The sequence below is a fragment of the Apus apus genome, chromosome 1, assembly GCF_020740795.1.
Source record: "Apus apus isolate bApuApu2 chromosome 1, bApuApu2.pri.cur, whole genome shotgun sequence".
Lineage (NCBI taxonomy): Eukaryota > Metazoa > Chordata > Aves > Apodiformes > Apodidae > Apus > Apus apus.
In genome coordinates, this window is record NC_067282.1 from 35,858,204 (window position 1) to 35,877,877 (window position 19,674).

Sequence of the window (19,674 nt, forward strand, 5' to 3'; positions counted from 1 at the left end):
CGCCTCCCTCGTTCCCCTAGCAGTCAGTCGCGGGCTTTGTTCGTTCCTCCCTGCGCCGCCTCCGCCCCTTCCTTCCTTCCCTCCTTCTCCTCGCTCTGCTCCCTCCCCAGCCGGAGAGCTGGCCGGGCCAAACGCCCGGGGAGGGGCGGGGGAACGAGCGGGCCTCACGTCCCTCCTCCGAGTGCCGGGGCCCCCTGCACAGCCCGGCGGCCCCGCCCCGCCCCGGCGGCCCTGAGTTCAGTGGGTGGCGGCGGCAGGAGGCGCCATGGCCGACAGGACGAGCGCGGCGCTCTCCGAGTCGGGCTGGTAAGTGGGGGCGTCCTCGGCTGCACCGCGGCCTTCCCTGCCGCCGGGGCCGGCCCGCCAGGCCTCCCCGGAGCCTGACCGCCCTCCTCTGGGGAGCGGGGCACCGGGCACGGCCCGGGGCGGGCACACGTTTGTGGGTAACTCCGAGCAGCGCTGTGGGATTTGAGGGTCCTTCTGTTCTTGAGGCGTGCAGCGGTGAGGGGACGCTCCCGCTCGCTGCGGCTTGGAGCCAGTCGCGGTGTCCAGGGAAAGAGGGTGCCGCTTCCCCGCCGTGCGTGGGGCCTGCTCCTGGAGCGGATTGTGCTGGTCGCGGGGAGCAACTCCCGGCCCCTGCTGGTGGCCCTGCCGGGAGGGACCCCCCGACCCCTCACCCCGGGGCAGGCCTCCCGCCGGCGGGGCTGTGAGCCTCCCCAGGGGCCTGAGGGGGCCGGCGAAGGCCGGAGCGGCCTGCCTGCCTGTCCCTCTCCTGCCTTTTCCCGAGGCCTGCCTCGGCTGGGTGTCGGCGATAGCAAACGCCAGGAGGCCTGCCCCTTGCCGATAGTTTTATTGTTTCGGCTTACACTGTGCTCCCGTTCGGCAAAGAAGATATGGTGGCAAAAGTGGAATTAAAGTACAGTAAATACCCATGTGAGGCTTGAACCCAGGTTATTTGTGTTTTCTAGTCAGTCCTAGCAATTTGGCACACCATATCTATTTTGGAACAGTGTCTTTCAATGAGTTGCACTTTTCATATACATAGCGCGAACTCTGCATCTTGTTTGCTAGCCTAGAGGTGTTCTGGCACCGTTGTCTGGAAGTTGTTCGGTTTTTTATGTCTTTATTTTTAAGTTTTAGTCCTTACCCTTTTTTCCTTAGCTACTTAGAAGTTTTTCACCAAAACAAAAGCTCAGCGTTTGCTACCAAGATACAAAGCACCTTGTAATTGAGTTATAATTGAGAAAAGCTGCTCAAATTGTGAGAAACATTGTTATTTCCAGTGGCATTTTGGGTTATTTCTATTCTGCTGTTTAACTTAGTGGTTCTCCTGGATTGTGGTTTCATGTGTGGCTAGGTTGTAAAACATTGTAAAACAATCTAAAACATGTAGACATCATATGGTTTAGAATAGACTAGGCTATTTTAGTGAGGAAGAACCTACAGCAATCATCGAGTGTAACGCCTGACCACTTCAGGGCTGATCAAAAGTTAAAGCATGTTATTAAGGGCATTGGTCAAATTCCCCTTGAATACTGACAGGCTTGGGACATCAACTGTCTCACTAGGAAGCCTGTTGCAGTGTTTGACCACCATTCCTCATAATGTCAAGTCTGAACCTCCCCGGATGCAGGTTTGAACCATTCCCAGAAATGCTGTCACCAGGGTGAAGAGATCAGCAGCTTCTTCTCCACTTGCCCTCCTCAGGAAGCTGTAGAGAGCAATGAGCCTCCTTTTTTTTTTTCCCAAACCTAGACAAGCCCAAAGTCCTTAGTTTCTCCTCAGAGGACATTCCTTCCATCTCTTTCACCATCTTTGTTGTCCTCCTATGGATGCATTCAGGGACCTTCACATCCTTAAACTGTCCACACAGTACTTAAGGTGAGGTTGCAGCAATGCTAAATGCAGCAGCATATGTCTGAAAAACACTGTTCTAAGTGGTTCTGGAGTGCACAATCCAGTGATTCCTGGCTATCAGTGAACTGAAAGAATCATAATTATTTCATAACATTAGCTTATTTAAAGGGAAATTTTGACTGTAACTGAGATATCACCCCCCTCCTCTTTCGTGCTTATTCCTCTCCAAAAAGGATAAATCTTTCTATAAAAGTAATTTTTATTTTCATGAGTTTGTTGTGGGGTTTTGGTGTGGTGTTTGTTTTTTTTTTTTTCCCCTCTGTGCTCTATTTCACATTCAGAATTTTATCACAGTTTTCGATTCTTACTTGCTTTACTACTTTGTCAGTTGAATGGATGCCACTGGTAAATGGCTTTCAGGTTTTGGCAGTACAGATATGAGGCACCTCTGAAATGATCTGTTATTCTGCAGTTTGGCTGTCTCCTTAGGGGCATATTCTCTTGAATGGCTATAAACGCTTGCAGTGCTGCAGGGTGTGAGCCAAATAGAGAGACTGAAAGATGATCAGGCAAGTAGTGGGTTGATTATCAGGTCCACTGGAATTATGCCTTGACCTATTTGCATTGGGAAGGGTAGTATGAAAGAGGGGCAAATGGATGCATACACTTTTGAGGAATGTGAGGGGGAGTGGAAAAAGTAATAATGTTCCAGAAGTCTTGTTTATCTGAGTGTTCATGCACTTTTAAAAGAACAATAGCCTACACATCCATGCTTTAGACTTAATGTAGTATATTTCTAACTACACTTGACTACATTGGTGGTTAAATCATGTTCTGCACCAAATTGGTTGCCACTGTTGCTGTCACTTCATGTCAAAATGCTGTTTTCTAGTACAAAACAAAGCTGAGTTTGTGTATTAAAATCCATCCCCACTTAACTGCAGAAGCACCACTTTGTGTTTCAAGCCAAGTAAGAAACTGTTGTTCTTCCATAGTTGCAAATCTGCTAGCTTGTAAGGTGCCGATTGTATTGTAACATTTTTAAGTCTTTAAAGATAAAGAGAGTTGGTATGGACACTGATTTATATGAATTTCTGCAATTAGTTTGTTATGATTCTGAATATAAAGGACATTTTTTTTTTCAAGTAGAGCAGTAAACATGGTGTACTTTATACAGTATAGCAGTAATTTGTTTTTTTCCGGCTAGGTATTATAAGAGAGTAATCATTCGTAAAAAATTCTGCAAGTTTTTAATGGTTGCCTTTTAAGCTTATTTCAGTACATCTGTTATGTTTTGATCAGCTTCTGGAAGATGAAGTTGCCCTTCGTAGTAAATGTAACAGTGGTGCCTTATGCTGTGAATCTTTTTTTGGTGGAGGTGTTTAATGAAAATGAGTGAAAGACATGTAGTTTGTGGGCAGAATTGTAGTTCTACTGAAGAGATGTCCTGGCAGCTGTCTTTAAAAGCATGCCTTTTTTTTAGGCTAGTTCTTTTCATTATGCGCTACGCTGTACCTTGGATGCTGTATCTTGGAATGAGATACTGGCTTGGACTTGAGAGATGAGATGAGGTGCGTTTGTATTAAATTGCAATGAAAAAGATATTCTGTCTCAGAAGAGAAGTTCTGTGTTAACTTTTTCTTTAATTATCAGACACTTACAGGGAGGAAGGTTAGGGGTCAGAGTGAGTTACCTTTTGTCATTGTGATAGTTACATTCATGAACTTTGGAACCAGTTTTCCAGTGTTCCCTTTAAAATATAGACCTTACTGGAACCAAAGTTATTGAATCCAGTTTTCTTACTGGAAGTGAAATCTAGAAGGACTGCAGAATACATCCTCCTTACGTAAATGGTAAATCGCAGAACACTTCTTACTGCCTTGCAACAGAATTTTTTATTCTTTTTTTGGAAGTCTCCCAGGTGGCATTTCAAAAGAGAATTGGACAAGTCAAGACCTCTTTGGTGTCCTATATTTTTGCAGGACTTGGGAATTTATTACATATAAAGGCCTGCACATTGTCAAAAATGGACAACATGCATGTCTTAGAGCAGGTTTAGCTTGTGTTCCCACAGATCTTGGGTCTGGTGACTGATCTCCGAACGTGGGAAAGCAGCACATGCAAACTAGATAACTAAGGGATTTTTTTAGTACAACTAAATGTACATGTGAGTTCCTTGTAAAGTAGTACAGATTTTTTTAATTGTGGTGTGTGATGCTGTAAAAATTAGCAAGTCTATGGGAAAAATATATATTCTTGTAAAAGTTCGCATATTTTGAACATTATGTGAACAGTTTTCCAATTATGAAAAGTTATTCCTGGAGATGAAGATGAATTGGAATTGTACTGGTTGTTTGGAAACAAAATAATAATGCTTAGTAATTAATGAGAAAACCCTTACATCAATTTAATACTTTTTTATATACTTTGTAAATTAAAACAGTAAAGTTAGTGTGTATCAAACTTTTAAACTGAATTTTTGGAATTTCAGCAAGTAATGTGCGTCATACTGGGTAACTTTAGAGATAAGATTGATGGGTTCAAACTTGTTTTTTGGAGGACTAATCATGGGACGTGATCCAAGCTCTAAAGCAAAAGGAGGTGCATGCCTAGAAATGCAGGGAAGCACTCACATGGGTGATTCTAATACCTCTTTCTAAGAGTGCAGGAGGAATTTGGCGAAGTGGTCAGTTCCAGGATTCTGCAAGATAATCTGCTTTTCCTGTGTGTTCTTTTTCTCTTCCGCTGAAATGTCTTTGGAAAGTTCAGCTTTGGTCCGTGTGTATGGAGGAAGCTAAGCTGAATACAAGATATTCCTTAGACACAGGGATAACACAGTGGTTCACAGGAGAGATGCATCCTTTTTGAGGTTCTTGAGACACCTTTTGTGATGTATGTCATGTTGTGAAGTTTTGTTGGTACCATGAAGTCTGAAAAGTGCTAGTAAAAAACAAAATTCTACATCAGTGCAGCTTTTGTTTGTGTGTGTCTCTTACTGGGTGATCTGATGGGCTTGCATTCTTGCTGGATCACAAATCTGGGTAGTTAGAACCTGAATTCTTCATGTCATTTTCACTCTGGCAGAGCAGAAAAGGTCCAGTGTTTTACCCTCTGTTATAGGGAATAAACCAAATAAACTAACACTTCAGAGACTTTTAGATACTTTTTTTTTTTAATAGAAGATGCTAGCTGGCCACAAATGGCTCATATTGGATGGAATTGTCCCAGCTTTTACAAGAAACTAATTTAGGGCTATAGTTAATAGTTAAAAAGGTAACATATTTGACAAACAGCCTCACCTAAAGCTTATTTACCAAGAGTAAGAGGTTATCCTCCTCAGAGGAGTCTAGGTGTGGCTGGATTCAATCCCAGACTTGGTCAACCGTTTCTGTCTAAAGTATTATATATGTGCAATCAATCCTTCATATCACTTAGCTGAGAGTACAAAGTTTCAGTGCGCTCATTCACTTACTGAGTATCTGACACCATAAGGATCCTCGCAACCTTGAGGAGAAACCTTGAGAGTTGTTTCTTCTCAAGGGAAATCCTGGTTTGCAGCCTGCTGCCACGCAGGAGAGCTCAACTGGCTCTGTGTTGTCCACTATTTATGGAGTGAGATAATTTACTTAGTCATATTTACATACCAGTTGTAGTTTGGTTGGCGCATGCTCAACTAGCCCTCAGCTGTTGAGCAGGATCTACAGCTCTTAGTTATTGTGTTTTTATCTGTCTCCCAGAGTTCAGCTTAAGCCAGATGCAACCAACAGGATCACCACTGGTGGCTATTGCTTAAGCAGAAGGGGTGATGGGAGCACACAGTGCTTTCACATAGAAGTGTAGTTCACATCTTGTAAATGCCCAGTGTTGCTCACATGGGGGAAAATAATGCAAACCTATCTACACAGTGATGGCCAGTGTTACTCAGAGAAGGACAGTGGTCAGAAAGCTGTTGGGACTTGCTCACAAGATATAAAACAATTGTTAGGTCAGTATGTGTATCAGTGGTGTGTCCAAATCATTAACAGTGTGCATTAATGTAATCAGCCCAGCAAAGGTTTCATAGACAGTGAAAAAGTAGATGAAAGTTGTGGAAGATAAAGATCTTTAGTCTGGAAAACAGAACAATGGAGGAAGAGGTGATAGAGGTCTGTAAAATCCGTAGCTCTTACAGAAATAATGAGTAGAATGCAAGAATAGCTATTTTTCTTAAGACAAGAATTAGGCAACCCCGTGAATTAAACCTGCTACCTGATGAAAAGTGAAGTAGCTATTTAAGCAACCTGTAATTACATTGTGGAACTTAATTGCCACATGATATTGCAGAGCAGAGAAATGTAAGTTGGTTAAAATTGTAATCGGGCAAAGTCAGGTAGGGTCAGATACCCTGAATACTGACCTTTGCAGGGAAATTGGACTACCAGCTCTGAAATGGCTGAACTAGGAATCATTCCAGATGCTTCTAGATAGTTGCTGTGGTTTACATTCTTTACCTGAATCATCAGCTTCTGGCCACCCTTGAGAAAAGGGATTTATCTATCTGTGTTAGACCTAGACTGCGTAAGTAGAAGCACCATTGATGTTAATATTTTTGTTGTTAGGTAAATGTCTTCATGCTGTAGTTCTGCTGAAGTAATAATTTTCTCCTCTTGATTGGAGATGGGGGAAGAGGGAGTGGGAATTCAGAGAGAAACAAACAGGACTGTTGGAAATAAGAGAGAAAAATCCAAAGCAAGTGTGACAGTCCCCTACGCGCTCAGTGTCACCTGTGATTTCCACTGCCTTCCTGTAACTGAGCCTCCTGGTTTTCGTTACTTCCTGGGAGAGACCTTCTTTCTCTCCCTTTGTTATGCCAGATCTCAGATAAATTTCGTCATCTCTGGGGACACAGACTTCACATCTGAATATAAGAGACTGAAGCACTGTGATTTACAGAATTGTTGCAAGTCAGATTGAAGAATGTTGCTACCATGAACCCTATACTCAACAAAAGGAGAGAGAAAAGAAAAAAAGCTTAGTCTACTTGGAGCACATCTAAAACTGAAAGTCCTTTAAATTGTTACAGACTTTTTTTGACATCCACCTTTTTAGTGGCCTAACTTCTCTTGATATATAGTGTGTCTCAGGTTGATTCTCTCCACTCAGTGAGTTCTGTAGGAGTATGTAGGCTTTCCATAGCTAGTCTCCTTTTTGGGGTCCATGGAGATTTTGAATGTATTGTGTCCAGTATACTTAACCTTATAATTCATAGGCTCTGCTGTCTTTTTGAGATGCAAATACTTTGTTAGGACAGATGTTACTTAATGGGTTTGTCTTTGTGACCTAGTAGCTCCCTTCTTTCTACCTTTTACTGTCCCCATGGTCTTTGAGCATGTATTGAACAATGCACATTACCTCTGAGATGGAGATGTTTGCTGAGTTTCATAACATTTTCAATCATTTTTCTGCCGATAAACTAATTGATATAATTGCCTAAACAAGGTGAATGAGTAGGGCTTGTTCAAATAATTGTGACTGATTTACGTCTTCCCTCCCACAAATTTTGCTTCTAAGTATACTGTAAGCAGAGCACATGTACAAACGTGATTTTGGTAGGGGTTTGAGAAGGACTTGGGCAGAGTAGAATACAAAACCGAATTAACTTCCCAACAGAAGAGCAAGTTATAAAAGCAACAAGTGTGTTTAGGAAGTCTACATTTTCTTGATGGTCAGTATCTTTTATGATTTGAGCAAACATAAAAGCAGGTGTGTTTTGAGCTTGAGTGGTCCTGGAGATTTAAATTATTAGCCAGAAAGCATGTACCTTCTAGAAAGTGGAAAACTGAGGGATTTGGAGTAGATGTGGCATATAGATGACCCAGGTCTCAGTAGAAAGCCCTTTGTAAAGGTTTTGTGTTCAGAAATCATGTTGTAAGACCCTTGAGACAGATGGCTTTTTCTCTCTTTAGACTCTGCATGCTCACACTCCCCAGACCTTAAATCCCTGAGCAACAATCTGGTGAGAGGGTAGCTGGAGATTTTGGAGTGAGATGCTGTTGTCATTCGTGCTGATAACAAATTGATATTCAGTAGTTTTTTAGATGTGCATATGTCCTGGTTTGAGCCAGGATGAAGCCAATTTCCTTTTACTGGTGTTTTTTTTTTTTTTCCTTCAGTAAGCTTTCCTTTAACTAGTAGCAGAGCATTAGTTGGATTTTTACTTACGTGTTACTGCTGGACGAAATACAGCTTAATGTACATGTAAAAGTATGTAGTTTTAACTTAGAATTATTCCCACAAATGTTGGAAATACCCTCTACATTGGTTAACTTTTTAGAGATTGCTTGTTCTGTGATAATAAAAGATATAATTAAAATACATTTAAGCCTCATTATCCAAGATGTACATATTGTTCATATTTTCAAGGGTAATTTTCTGTTTCTTTAGGGCAAAAGGAGGATATTTAATTCCAATAACGATAATTCTAATACAACTGACAGAAAAAAAGGAAAGGCCCTCTGAGGGATGAATGGTATGTGAATGTTTCTGTTCACATTTTACAAACTTACTGTAGTGCGTAGTTCTGAGTATCAGAATTTAGTAAGACTGGATGGCTCTAGGACTGATGCGCAACCTTTGAGAGAACTGCTTTGTACATTTAAAGTAAAGAAAGTTACTGGTTTAAATAATTCTGTTAACACTGGCAGTTGAAGCCTGATGTGCATTCTCACATCGACATAATTTTAAACCATTCAGCTTGAGAAATGTAGTGTGGGTGTTAGAAATGGGAGTGATGGCATTAACTGACAGCAAATGAAGACTGTTATAGAACAGACTGCTAAAATTGCTTCTGTGTCAGAATGCAGTGCCTGGGGAGAGTGGTCAAGATTGGCCTTTTCTTTCCTGTTGTTTGTCTCATAGTGCTCTGGGAATGGCTAGGAGATTCTTGTGCTGTGTCATGTCTGAAAAAGAGCTGTTGAGGAAAGCCAGAGAAGAAAATGCCATGTGTGTTCAGACAGCTTCAAGATACTCTCAGTGGCTGGCAGCTGTGTCTTTGGCACGACTCCAGTGTTAGAATATTTGTGTTCAGTTTAACACTTTAGGGTGGCTGCCAATGTTTTCCTGGGGAAATGTGAGTGAGAAACAGTATTCACAGCTTCTATCTCAGCAAGAAGAATTAATGAATTTCATTAGCTGAAGAAAGAAAACCCTCCTCTTTGTTACTTTCGTGTCTTGAATTGCTGTGGCCTGGCATGGAGTAACAAATCTTACCAAGAAGCAAAGCACACAAGAGCCCTCATCCAGAGCTTTCTTCACTGCAGGGGCTGTTTCTAGCATCTGCTGTGTAACAGCAGTGTCACTTGCTGAAAGCTTATCTTATCAAAGTTTGGAGTTAGTGAGGTTATCTTGGGTACATCTCTGTGTGTTACCTGGGAAAGGTTGACATTTTTGCATTGCAGCTATTACTGTTGGATAATTGTTTGTGTACTTATCACTAAATCTCTCCTACTAAGCAGTTGTAGAGACTCATGTTAAAGTTTTTTTACAATCTGTTCAAGTTTCACTGTGTTATATTCTTCTACTGTTGTAAAATACAGTCTCTTGTTAGCTCAGTGTTTAAAATACTTCTATACATGTAAGACATTATATACCATTAAAACATGGACTAAAAGTGTATGTGATCCAGGACCATTACCAAGTGCATTAGTAACATTATTTTTCTGTTTTATGAAGGTATGAAATATGTATTTAGTTCTGATATTGATGGCAGTGTACTGAATGGGGAAAAAAGAACTTTCAACAACTATATCATCTTGTTATTTAGTATTGCTTAATAGAACAATATAAATTGCCATTTATTATGGAAGCACGTTTACATTTCTTTATTTTGATTGATGTTTCCATAATTACTATTAGGGAATAGGGGAGACTTTAAAAGGCATGAGGACAGTTAAGTTTACTAGGATGTTCCAAGTACATACGTTTTTATTTGTTAAACGATAATGCTGTATCTGAGGCAGTTTCAAATACAAAGCAGAGAAGTTGAATTGTAAATTGCATTTTAGAATGGTAACACTAGTGAAGCATTTCATTTTTCAACTTCTTAGAACACTTTCTTTTTTATAGTGAAAAGTACTTGCAAGTGCTAAGGTTTCCATTTAACTGCTATTTGGAAGAGAGTGCAAGGGGAAAAATGTCAGTGAAGGAGCAGAGGAGAACGTGGATGATTTTTAAGGGTCTAGTTCTGCCTGCAGAGTAATGACTTCTGAATGAGGCATATTTTGTGTTGAAGCTATGAGCTGCTCAAGAATGCTGAGAGGATACTTGAATAAAAGTGATGATCTATGGAGCTACTTCTTATTTAAAACAATGTATAATGAGCACAGTCACGATTCTTGTTTTTAAAAACATGCTAGGGGTTGTGGTTTTTTTTAATTCAGCATACCCATACATCTCTGTAATACACATATGATTACTTATAGACCTGGGAGTTGCAGCTTGGAGTTCTGCCTTGTGGCAAGTATCTGCCAAATTCCTCTGCAGCTTTTCACTTGAATGCTGTCTGTGATGTTTTACCTATTTTTGTTTCAGAATAATATCAAATTTGTTTGTTTATAACTGTGAAAATCAGAGTAAGTGAAGGCAGTGGATGCATCAACGTTTATATTTAATATTTGAAGCTAAACAGGTTTGGGTTTGTTTAGTTAAAATTGTTCTTAAATATGTAGCAATATAATTTCAAACCATTTTTGTGTCATTAAAGTCAAGCATCTAACAATTTTTGCAAGGTTTGTTTTGTTTGTTTTTTTTTTTTTTTAAAGGCTGATGAGGACCCTTACTATCAAATTGGCCTGGAACATTTCTTGCATACCTTTTACAGTTTCCTTTTGAATAATTGGCTAAACTGAAGAAAATTATCATGGAATAAGTAAATGAAGAAATAAGAATTTGGAATGCTTTTTATGTGTGAGTTGTTGAGTTTTGTTAAGCTACCAAGTTTTCAACCTTGGTCAAACCTGTTACAAAAATTCATGATTGATGCTCATTAGGATCCTGGACAGTTAGGCAAAAAAGTTCTCTAATGTGTGGTTTCTGAGATGGAAAAAGATTTCCATGTAAAATGCTGCTAAATGTTCGCTAGCCTGTAATTTTCCATAAGCTTGGGAATGGGGAAGAGAAGAGAAAACTGCTTTCTAATCTAACATAATCACTCACCTTGTCTTCTGTTTTCTCAGGTCACGTTTTGGTTCCTAAGCCAAGTACATTGCCATGTGAAAATAACCTGAAGAAATGAAAAAAAAAATTAATTTAGTGTAGAATAATAAGTTTGTTATGTTCTAGCTATGATCATATTTGCTTCATGCTGTTGCACTGGAGAGATGAACTTGGTGCTTTATTATCTGTAGAGCTCCTCTCTTAAATGTTTTTCAGTATCTTCCTTAGGTTTGGGTTCAAGGAACTTTTTGAACACCTGCTTTTTACCTGTTATTTCAAAGAATATTTAAATAAACCATGCAAAAGGTAATATTTGATATGGTGTCTTACCATGTTTCTTTTTTGCAGTTTGTTTATAGCAGCAGTAGTGAAGTGTAGTGCAGGTTTTCTTTTATGCAAACCGGTCTTTTAATTTTTACTAACTTTGAAAAAGTGCTCTAGTAAAACTTTGATGCTATAACTACAAGCGTTTTAATAAAATGTACTATGAGTTAGGAGAAGTATGCTTCTGGTTACATGTTGAAACTGCACTTATGGATGAATACCTGACTGTTTTGCAGTAGTTTGGATGATCATATTTTTCTTAGACCTATACTTGTCTGTAGGTCAATAGTTGAATGAAATGGCTGTACAGCTGACAAACTACAACTTGGAAGTCATTCTTGGAAGCTCTTTAATAAATATGTAGTATTTTCCAGTTTTCGAAATATGAGAGCTGTAGAGCTGTAGAGCTTTCAAATAATGAATTGTAAACACGTATTTTACTGTATGTTTTTTAACATTGCACTGGTGTGCATGTCTTTACACTTCTTATTTTGACTGATTTTTTTTTTTTTTTAATTACGCTATAAATCTAAGTTCAAAAGTCTGTAGAAATGTCTGTTTATAGCATAAAGTAGAATAAAAAGAAACCTTCCACTTCTGCAGGGTTGAAAATAACTTGTCCCTATGCAAAAAAATTTTCTATGCTGAGTTAAAATTATGCAGGGGTAGTAACAGGGATGTGTGTATCGTAAGCCTCCGTGACCACACCTGTAATAAGTTATTTTCTGGTTAGTATTTTCACTCATATACTTCTTTGTCTAGGGAATGAGTACTTATCTTTCATCCTTGTCTTCTGAGCAGGTTGTAAATTATATTTTTGTTTATTTGATTTTGCCTGTTTTCATATGTAGAAAGGAGGGATGTGTGTGGGTTTTCTTAAGAAATTCAGTTTTTTTAGTTAGAGCACTAGAATAAGTTTTATAAGAACAGTACCCACTGTAGCAACTATTCTTGAGGACTTTGGTGACAAAATTCTGTTTTAAAGATTTCAAATAAAGCTGGAGGCATTTGCTTAGCATCTCACTTGGTGAGTCAGCAGGCACTGGGGATGTTAAGCTGCTATTATTTCAGAAATTAATACAAAGTGTCTTGAAGCAGAAGTAGTCCAGGTCTTTGACACTGATATGTAAGACATGCTTTAATAACAAAATACCAAGTAATAATGTTTCCAAGTTTCGTTTTGTAGTTTTATGGTTCAATGCCCTTTCTGTGTGGTAATAAAGTAAGATTTTACAGCTTGAATTGAGAAATATTAATAGTCTCCTTCATTAATACAACTGATAAGCTAAATCAAGTGATTAAAAATGATCAAAATTATACCCATTTGTAGCTTATGTATTAATATTATATGTTATATATTCCAGTCTCAATAAGCCAACTTTTAACTGTTCTTACTGGAAGAAATACACAAAGCATTGCTTTGAGAAAGCATTTTTTGAGATGTTTTTCTCAAAATATAAATATAATATAAAAAAACAGGTTTGCTTGGACAACCTCTGGAGAGGCCATCCGTTGCTCAAAGCTGTTGCTCAAAGCAGGACTAACTCCAAAGTTAGGTCAGCTTGCTGAAGGCCTTGTCCAGTTGAAGTTTGAGTGTCTCTAAAGTGTAGTGTTACAGTGCTTAGCCACTCTTGGGAAAATTTTTCTCTCCCTTATGTCCATTTGAGTTTTTTTGTGTTTCAGCCTGTGTCTTTTGCCCTTTATTATTTCACTCCACACCTCTCAGAATGTGTCTCCTTACACCACCTTCAGATAGTGGGGGAACAAATTATTTCCTTGTTTGGTCTGCTGTTCTTCAAGGTGAACGAACTTGACAAAATGGTGCTCTCATCTTCTATGACATGGGCTTAAGCCTCGAAAAACCTCTTCGTGGCCTGTTTGTTTGTCTTCTCTCGTAATGGGAACCCCCAAAACTGGACTCAGTATTTTGACATGGCTTTGCACTAAGAGAAAGGGAAAAATAGTGTCTCTTGATTTGCTGGGTACAGTTGTGCTAATATAGCCCAGTATGTCTCTAGTCTTTACCGCTATATAGGCACATTGGTTTGTGTTCAAATAGTTTTTCTTCATGAACCCACACAGCTGTTTTCTGTCCAGCCACTTCTCCACCTCAGCAGTATCAAGGGGTATGGATTTGTGCATGTCTTTGAGCTCTGTGATGTTCCTTTTGGCCAAAGAACTGCTGTAGTTATGCCTCTTGCATAGTTCAGTTTTTCTTGCCGTGTCATCCACTGCACCCTCCCTCCCCAAAATAAAAAATTAAAATTAGTTCTCTTGTGTTTTTCTTGAGGAAAAGTGCATCTCTTTTCAACTGTAAAGTGGTTGTGTTAATACAATTTTGATGTGCTTATGCTAGGAAAATCCAGGCTAATTTGTAGTGGAAAAAAATGTATTGTATGACTTGAATATAGAATTTGTGATACATAGAAAGTAATTACTTATTAGGAACCATTATTAGAATGCCCTTTTTTTTTTTTTTTTTTTTTTGTCTGGCAGCTACTTCTGATTTCTCAAATTTATGAACTGAATACTTACAAGAAAGGTGAAAGATCTTTTCATTTTATGTTGAAGTGGTATTTTGAGTTAACTTGGCTACAGAACAAAAAACTTAAATTGTTCTGTTCCCCATGCACTTCTTTCTTTGCTCACTCTCTACAGCGGATGATCTTGGGCTGTCCTTTGATGTGTTATTCAACATTTCTGTCCCAGTACTCTGTCTCTAATCAAGTCCAGTAAGTGATGTCTGCGGAGAAGCCTGATAGTGTGACATATACGCAGAGATGATATCTCAGTCTCTCTCCCCAGCATATAATGATTGTTTTTTCAGTAATTTCCTCAGCTGGACATTTCCTTTCTGTTAAATAGACTTTTGATTAGTTTATTCTGCATGGATTTGTGCAGTTGCTTTTTGAACCTATGTAAAATTTCAGTAGCCACGGAACAGTGAATAACAACATAATGTGCTGTATGAAGTGCTGTTTTTCTAAGTTTACTGAGTTTTCCACTTGTTAATTTAGAGACAGCGGATAACCAATCCCTTTTTATCTCTTTAATGTCACTTAACAACCATAAAAATATATTAAATCTCTTCTTCAGTCTTCTTCATGTTGAAGTAGCCTGTTCTATATAGTTAATCTTCAAAAGAAAGGTGTTTTGTAGATTTGATCTACTTAGTTACCGTCAAATAAAGAAGGAGGATCCTGAAAGGAGTGAGAGTTTGGGAAAATAAGTGATCTGACAGGACAGAGAAAGAGGAGCATGAGGGGAGGGGATACTTGTCATTCAGTCCCCATCTTTATAGGGACAAGTACCAAATTACAGAGAGAATGTGATGTGGTGTGATGTTGATGTGATATTACCAACCCTCTATCCCCTAAAAAAAGTTAATTAGCACCTTATTAAACCAAAAAAAAGGTTTAGCTTTATCATGCAGTCTCTCTTTGAAGACGATATGCCTGTTTTTCTGCTCAGTAAATGAAGAGTGTCATCAGTTACTGTTTCTCAGCTGAGAGGTAATCATGTCACCTGGTTCTTGCTCATCTGCCTTCTTTGATTGTAGTCCTGACCCCATAGTAAACTGTGAATTTTATTTTACTATGGGATGCAGATTATGTTTCACTTTGTACTTTCTAGTTTAAGATTACATCCTAAATGTTGTGACACACACTTGATTTCACTATTTCTTGGTTGGAATATTGGGACATAAATTTTAAATAACTTGCATTAAAGAAAGTAGGTAGTCTGATTTTGAGTCATAGCATCATGATTATTTTGCTCCATTGATAAAATGAAAAAAACCTGAAAATTATCTTTTGAGAGCTACGAAAATCAGAAAGCGTGGTTGTCTTATGACTTGTGCCCTCTACTCCCAAAACTAAACTCGTTTTTGTAAACTTTCCCCTTTAACTCCATGACTGCCTTCTGCAATGCCCTTGGTGCTGTCTGGTGTCTTCAAACTGTCATGCCTTCATTTCCTTCATTTGGTCTGTTCTCCCTCAGAACACATTTGGCTTCCTTACACGTCCCTCTCTCTTTGGCAAGCAACAGCAAGTGTTATGGCTGGTTTGGAGCTAGGCGAGTGCTTCAATTGACCAGTTGATTGCTTCTGCTCAAAATGGATGAGAGCCAAGTTCTGTTTCGCTTTTCCACAATGCAACTGCTAATTTGTATGTCTTGCTTCTACCCGGCAGCTGATTTCTGTGAAACTTAGTGAAACTCAGCATCTTTGAGACCTCTGTTTCTCTGTCAAATTTGGCTGAAATTGTCCTGCGTGATTAGAATTCATCAGTGTGACAGGGCTGCTGGACAGACTGCATAATATATAATCATTGTTTTCTAACGGTAGTTTAATTCAACTCCATTTAAAAAACTTTGGAATTTGTTCGCTAAAACAAAACCGAAGAAACTAGACTTCATGTGAAATAGTTTATCTATTTAATTTGTCAAGCATATTGAATACAAACGGAGGGAGGAGAAATTTGGCCAAAGTGTCTGTCTCTTCCTCATGCTTCTCGCTGGTTCAGCAGCTGGATTGCTTCAATATAAGTGCATACCAGCTCACACCATGGGGATTTGAGCCACACACTCTGCCTCCTGCAGGAGACTGCTTTGACTTTGAATCCATAATGCACACTTTGGTGGAATAGTTTTTCTTCTTTGATGCCATTCTATATTTTATAAATAATGAAACTTCCTTTATAGTTGCCTTGGCATCTTGGGCAAATTGCCCCTTAGACTTAATCACTCTGGGTTAGTTTGTTTTGTTTTATTTGTTTGTTGGTTGTGGCTTTTTTTTGGTTTTTTTGTTTGTTTGGTCCATTGGTTTGGGAGGTTTGGTGTTTTGTGTTGGTTTTTGTTGGTGGTGGTGTTTTTTTGTTTGTCTTATTATTTTTTAATTTTTTAACATTTGGAGCAACTTCAACGGAAGGAGTGGACAAAGGATCAGATACCTAGGCACTAAAGCTGTGGAGAGATGCTAATGCTCACAAAATGCTATGATTTGAATTCTAATTCTTGTGCACAATGTTATTCATCATGCAATTATCCACTGCAGTTATTCTTTGCTAGGAAAATGTGCAGCTGCTGTAAAGTCTTTTAAATCCCTTCATGTTTTATTAGAAACAAAAACTAAAGTCATCATTCAAGACAAATTGGAAGTGACCATTTCCTGAAAGACTTGAGGTAGATAAAATTACAACAGGTGCAGAAAGGATTTTATCAGAATTTTCCAAAATAAACATGCCTGAGAGGGGTGTTCTTCTCTTATGATTTAGTTTATAGGGCTTATATGGTTATTGGCAGATAGTTATCCTGCAAAGCATAAAAGAGTAATTTTTGAAGGAGATTCTCTTTATAGACAACAGACGTTTCAGTGCATCTTGTCTTGAAAAACATCAGATAGTAGAAAGCTAAGTGGTCTTGGTTGAAATGATACTTAAAAAAAAAAAAAAGGCAAACCAACCCAAAACTGAGAAACAAGTTTTTTTATTTTGTCATTTTTTCCTAGCTTTGCTCTTCATCCTTATTTTTCACTTTTGTCACCTTTTTTGTCTTGGTCCTTTGCATGTCTTTGTACCGAACCTCTCAGTTTCCAGTCATATGAGTAGTTTAAAGAGATTTGTTTTCTTCAAAGGAAAGCTGCAGAGTGTTAATGCTGCTGATGGCTGGAGCTGAGCATCTTAAATCTTAGTCCCTGTACCACACCCTCTACACTCTATGGCTGATTCTAAAATGACCCCATCCCAACTCACTGGTAAACACAGGTGGAGCTGTGACTAGACTTGTACTTAAATGTTATATTAAGTTTTGATGCTATGTTACTGTGTTGCCTGTAGAAGTTGAAAGTAGAGTTTGGTTAATTCAGACCTATTAAAAACTTCAGATTTATGAGCAGGATGCATCAATTTAATTAATATCAAGAATACTTTGTGATGCGTGTGTTATGCAGTTTGCTGTGAGCTGAAACCACAGTCGACTTTGTGGTTGCACTTGTTAGCATGGAGATCAGGAATTATGTCTGTGCATCACTCAAACTTCAGAGGAGATACAGGTGTATGAAGTTAAGCAAAATACATAGTAAAGGATTTGTATTGACTGTGGAAGAATGAGATTATGCTTGCTTCAGGAAAGAGTGTGAGTAAAAAGGCAGTGCTATGATCAAATTTGTATAGACGTAGCAACATCATGAGATCAGCACTGTGAGTCATGTGGCTATTTGACTAGCCTTCCTGAAAGCCAGATTTTCTGTTTTCAAGCCATTAACTTCTCATAACTTCTCAGTAGTAAATAGCATATCAGTCTTGCCAAGTTCAGGGAGTAGCTCTTGATCTTTCACAGAGTTATCAGAAATGTCTGAGGTGTAGGCAGTCGTGTTTGTGGAGAGGGATATGAAAATGGTCTCATGAGAAACATACTGTTTTAAATTATATTTTTGACCAGACATTGGCTAGATCCTTGAATCTGTAAAGACAAAATAAATAGTTGACCATAAAGGGTAAGCACAGTCTGAGTGTGAAGGAAGACAGAAGCCCTTACTGAGTTATTCAGGGAGGCATTTACAGCTTGTTAGTGGAATATAGAGATGGAAGAGAGGGAATACCTTCTATTTAATCTTGTAGTTAATTGTATAAAAAATACTTTTTTTTGTGTTCAGTGTGAATTAAAGAGCTCTGGTATATCAAAAATATTTTTGAGCCTTTAAGGTCATGAGGGACTTTTGCATCAAGTATATCTGACATCATTACATTAATAAATGACATGTTGCCAGAATAGAAAAATGGCAAGCCAGACGCCAAGTTGCTTTTTGTGAGCATACTTACCAAAGCACTCTTTCCTTGCCTCCCTGTAGATGTTACTGAGTCGCTCTGTAAGAATTTACTGATGAACTCATTTTTGGACAGTGATTGAGAGAAGACTGCTTTGCATCGGATACAGAAGACTAGGAAGTAAAAGGATTGGAATTCTGACTTGGGACAGAAGCAGAGTGATGAGGAAAGCTGGAGTCAGGACTTTCAGAAGTGCAGAGCTTATGACTATCATACGTTCAGTGCATACCTCAAAATTAGTCTGAAAATGCTGACTATTTGAAAAAAAAAGAGTGTTGTTTCAAGAAGGACATTCAAAGTTAGTGCTGCTCTTTTTGACACTTCTACCTGAAATCTATCTGCATTTTATCCCACATTGTGAAAGGAAGGTAGTTATCTTCTCACCTTACAGAAGCCCTTGAAGGCAGGTTTAATTATTTCATATTGTGCACTTGGATTCTCTGATGGCAATATCTGAACATCAATAACAACAACAAAAAAATCTTCAAGCTGCCATAATTTGTGTTTAGTGTGGACTGCAAATAGTAGCTATTGAAAATAAGGGTGATTGTGTATTATGGTATTGCTTGTGCCTGAGTGGTGTGTTTGAATACACATAAAAAGACAGTTTGACATTTTAATGTGTTCATTTCCTCTCCTGGTAATGTCTTTGAGACACTAGTATGTCTTTAATGTAATTTTTGTATAGTAATACATAGTTTATAAAAGCAAAATACATATTTGAATAAATCCCATCAGGTAAGTTATTGACAGCTTTATTTTTCTATTCCTGAATTTTCTATCTACATGCAAAATTATGGTTATAAAATCAGCTTGAGAAAATTGTGAGTGGCAGCGCAAGATGGAAGAATTTTTTTTTTTGTGGTGCTGCTCCTAACTAGTTACATACCTCTTGTGACAAATTTGAGTTGCACAAAGTAGAAATTTAGATTGATGTCTCTTCAATGAAACATTAATAGTAACTTTTTTTCCAAAACCCAGACATCTGCATTAGCAGATGTTCAGAGGTATTACAATAATGTGCATTTTTAGCTTGTAATGGGTTTCTTTCTTTAATGTTGAGGCAGTCATTTACTTTCTGATGGCAAAATATTCTAGGCTGGACTATGTAAGCAGTTTATGGCTGTAGCTGTGCTGTTGGCTCTGAGAGGTGCACTGCTGTGTGAGCTTTGAGATGTTGATTTCTGGAAGGAATATTATTCAGTCAACCTGACTTCACACAGTCTCCCTTCTGCATGCTGCTGGCATCTATTGCAGCAGGCATTGGTGCTGTAGGCATAAAAGTAACAGTGTTTGAAGCAGCAGTTTACTTGAAATCATCCAGATCAATGTATATAATGTTTGTCTGCTCACAAGTTCAGTCATGGGTGAAGGACTGTAAAATGATACGTTATTCTTGGGCAAGTGCTGTACAAGACTGACTGTTTAGTAGCTGTTTCTGTCTCCCTACTAGAGAGAAGTGTAGGAAGCAGGAGTG

General features: G+C 38.7%; 1 protein-coding gene across 2 annotated transcripts in view; it reads left to right on the top strand.

Annotated features, from left to right (window-relative positions):
* The first annotated feature begins 11 nt into the window (after positions 1 to 11).
* The window catches only part of TDRD3 (tudor domain containing 3), a 98,902-nt gene continuing 79,239 nt past the window's right edge, over positions 12 to 19,674 (top strand). For both annotated transcript variants that reach the window (XM_051616918.1, XM_051616939.1), the window contains exon 1: positions 12 to 306. In XM_051616918.1, coding sequence (XP_051472878.1) covers positions 266 to 306 — 41 coding nt within the window. In that variant the 5' untranslated portion in view covers positions 12 to 265. The remainder of the gene's footprint in view (positions 307 to 19,674) is intronic.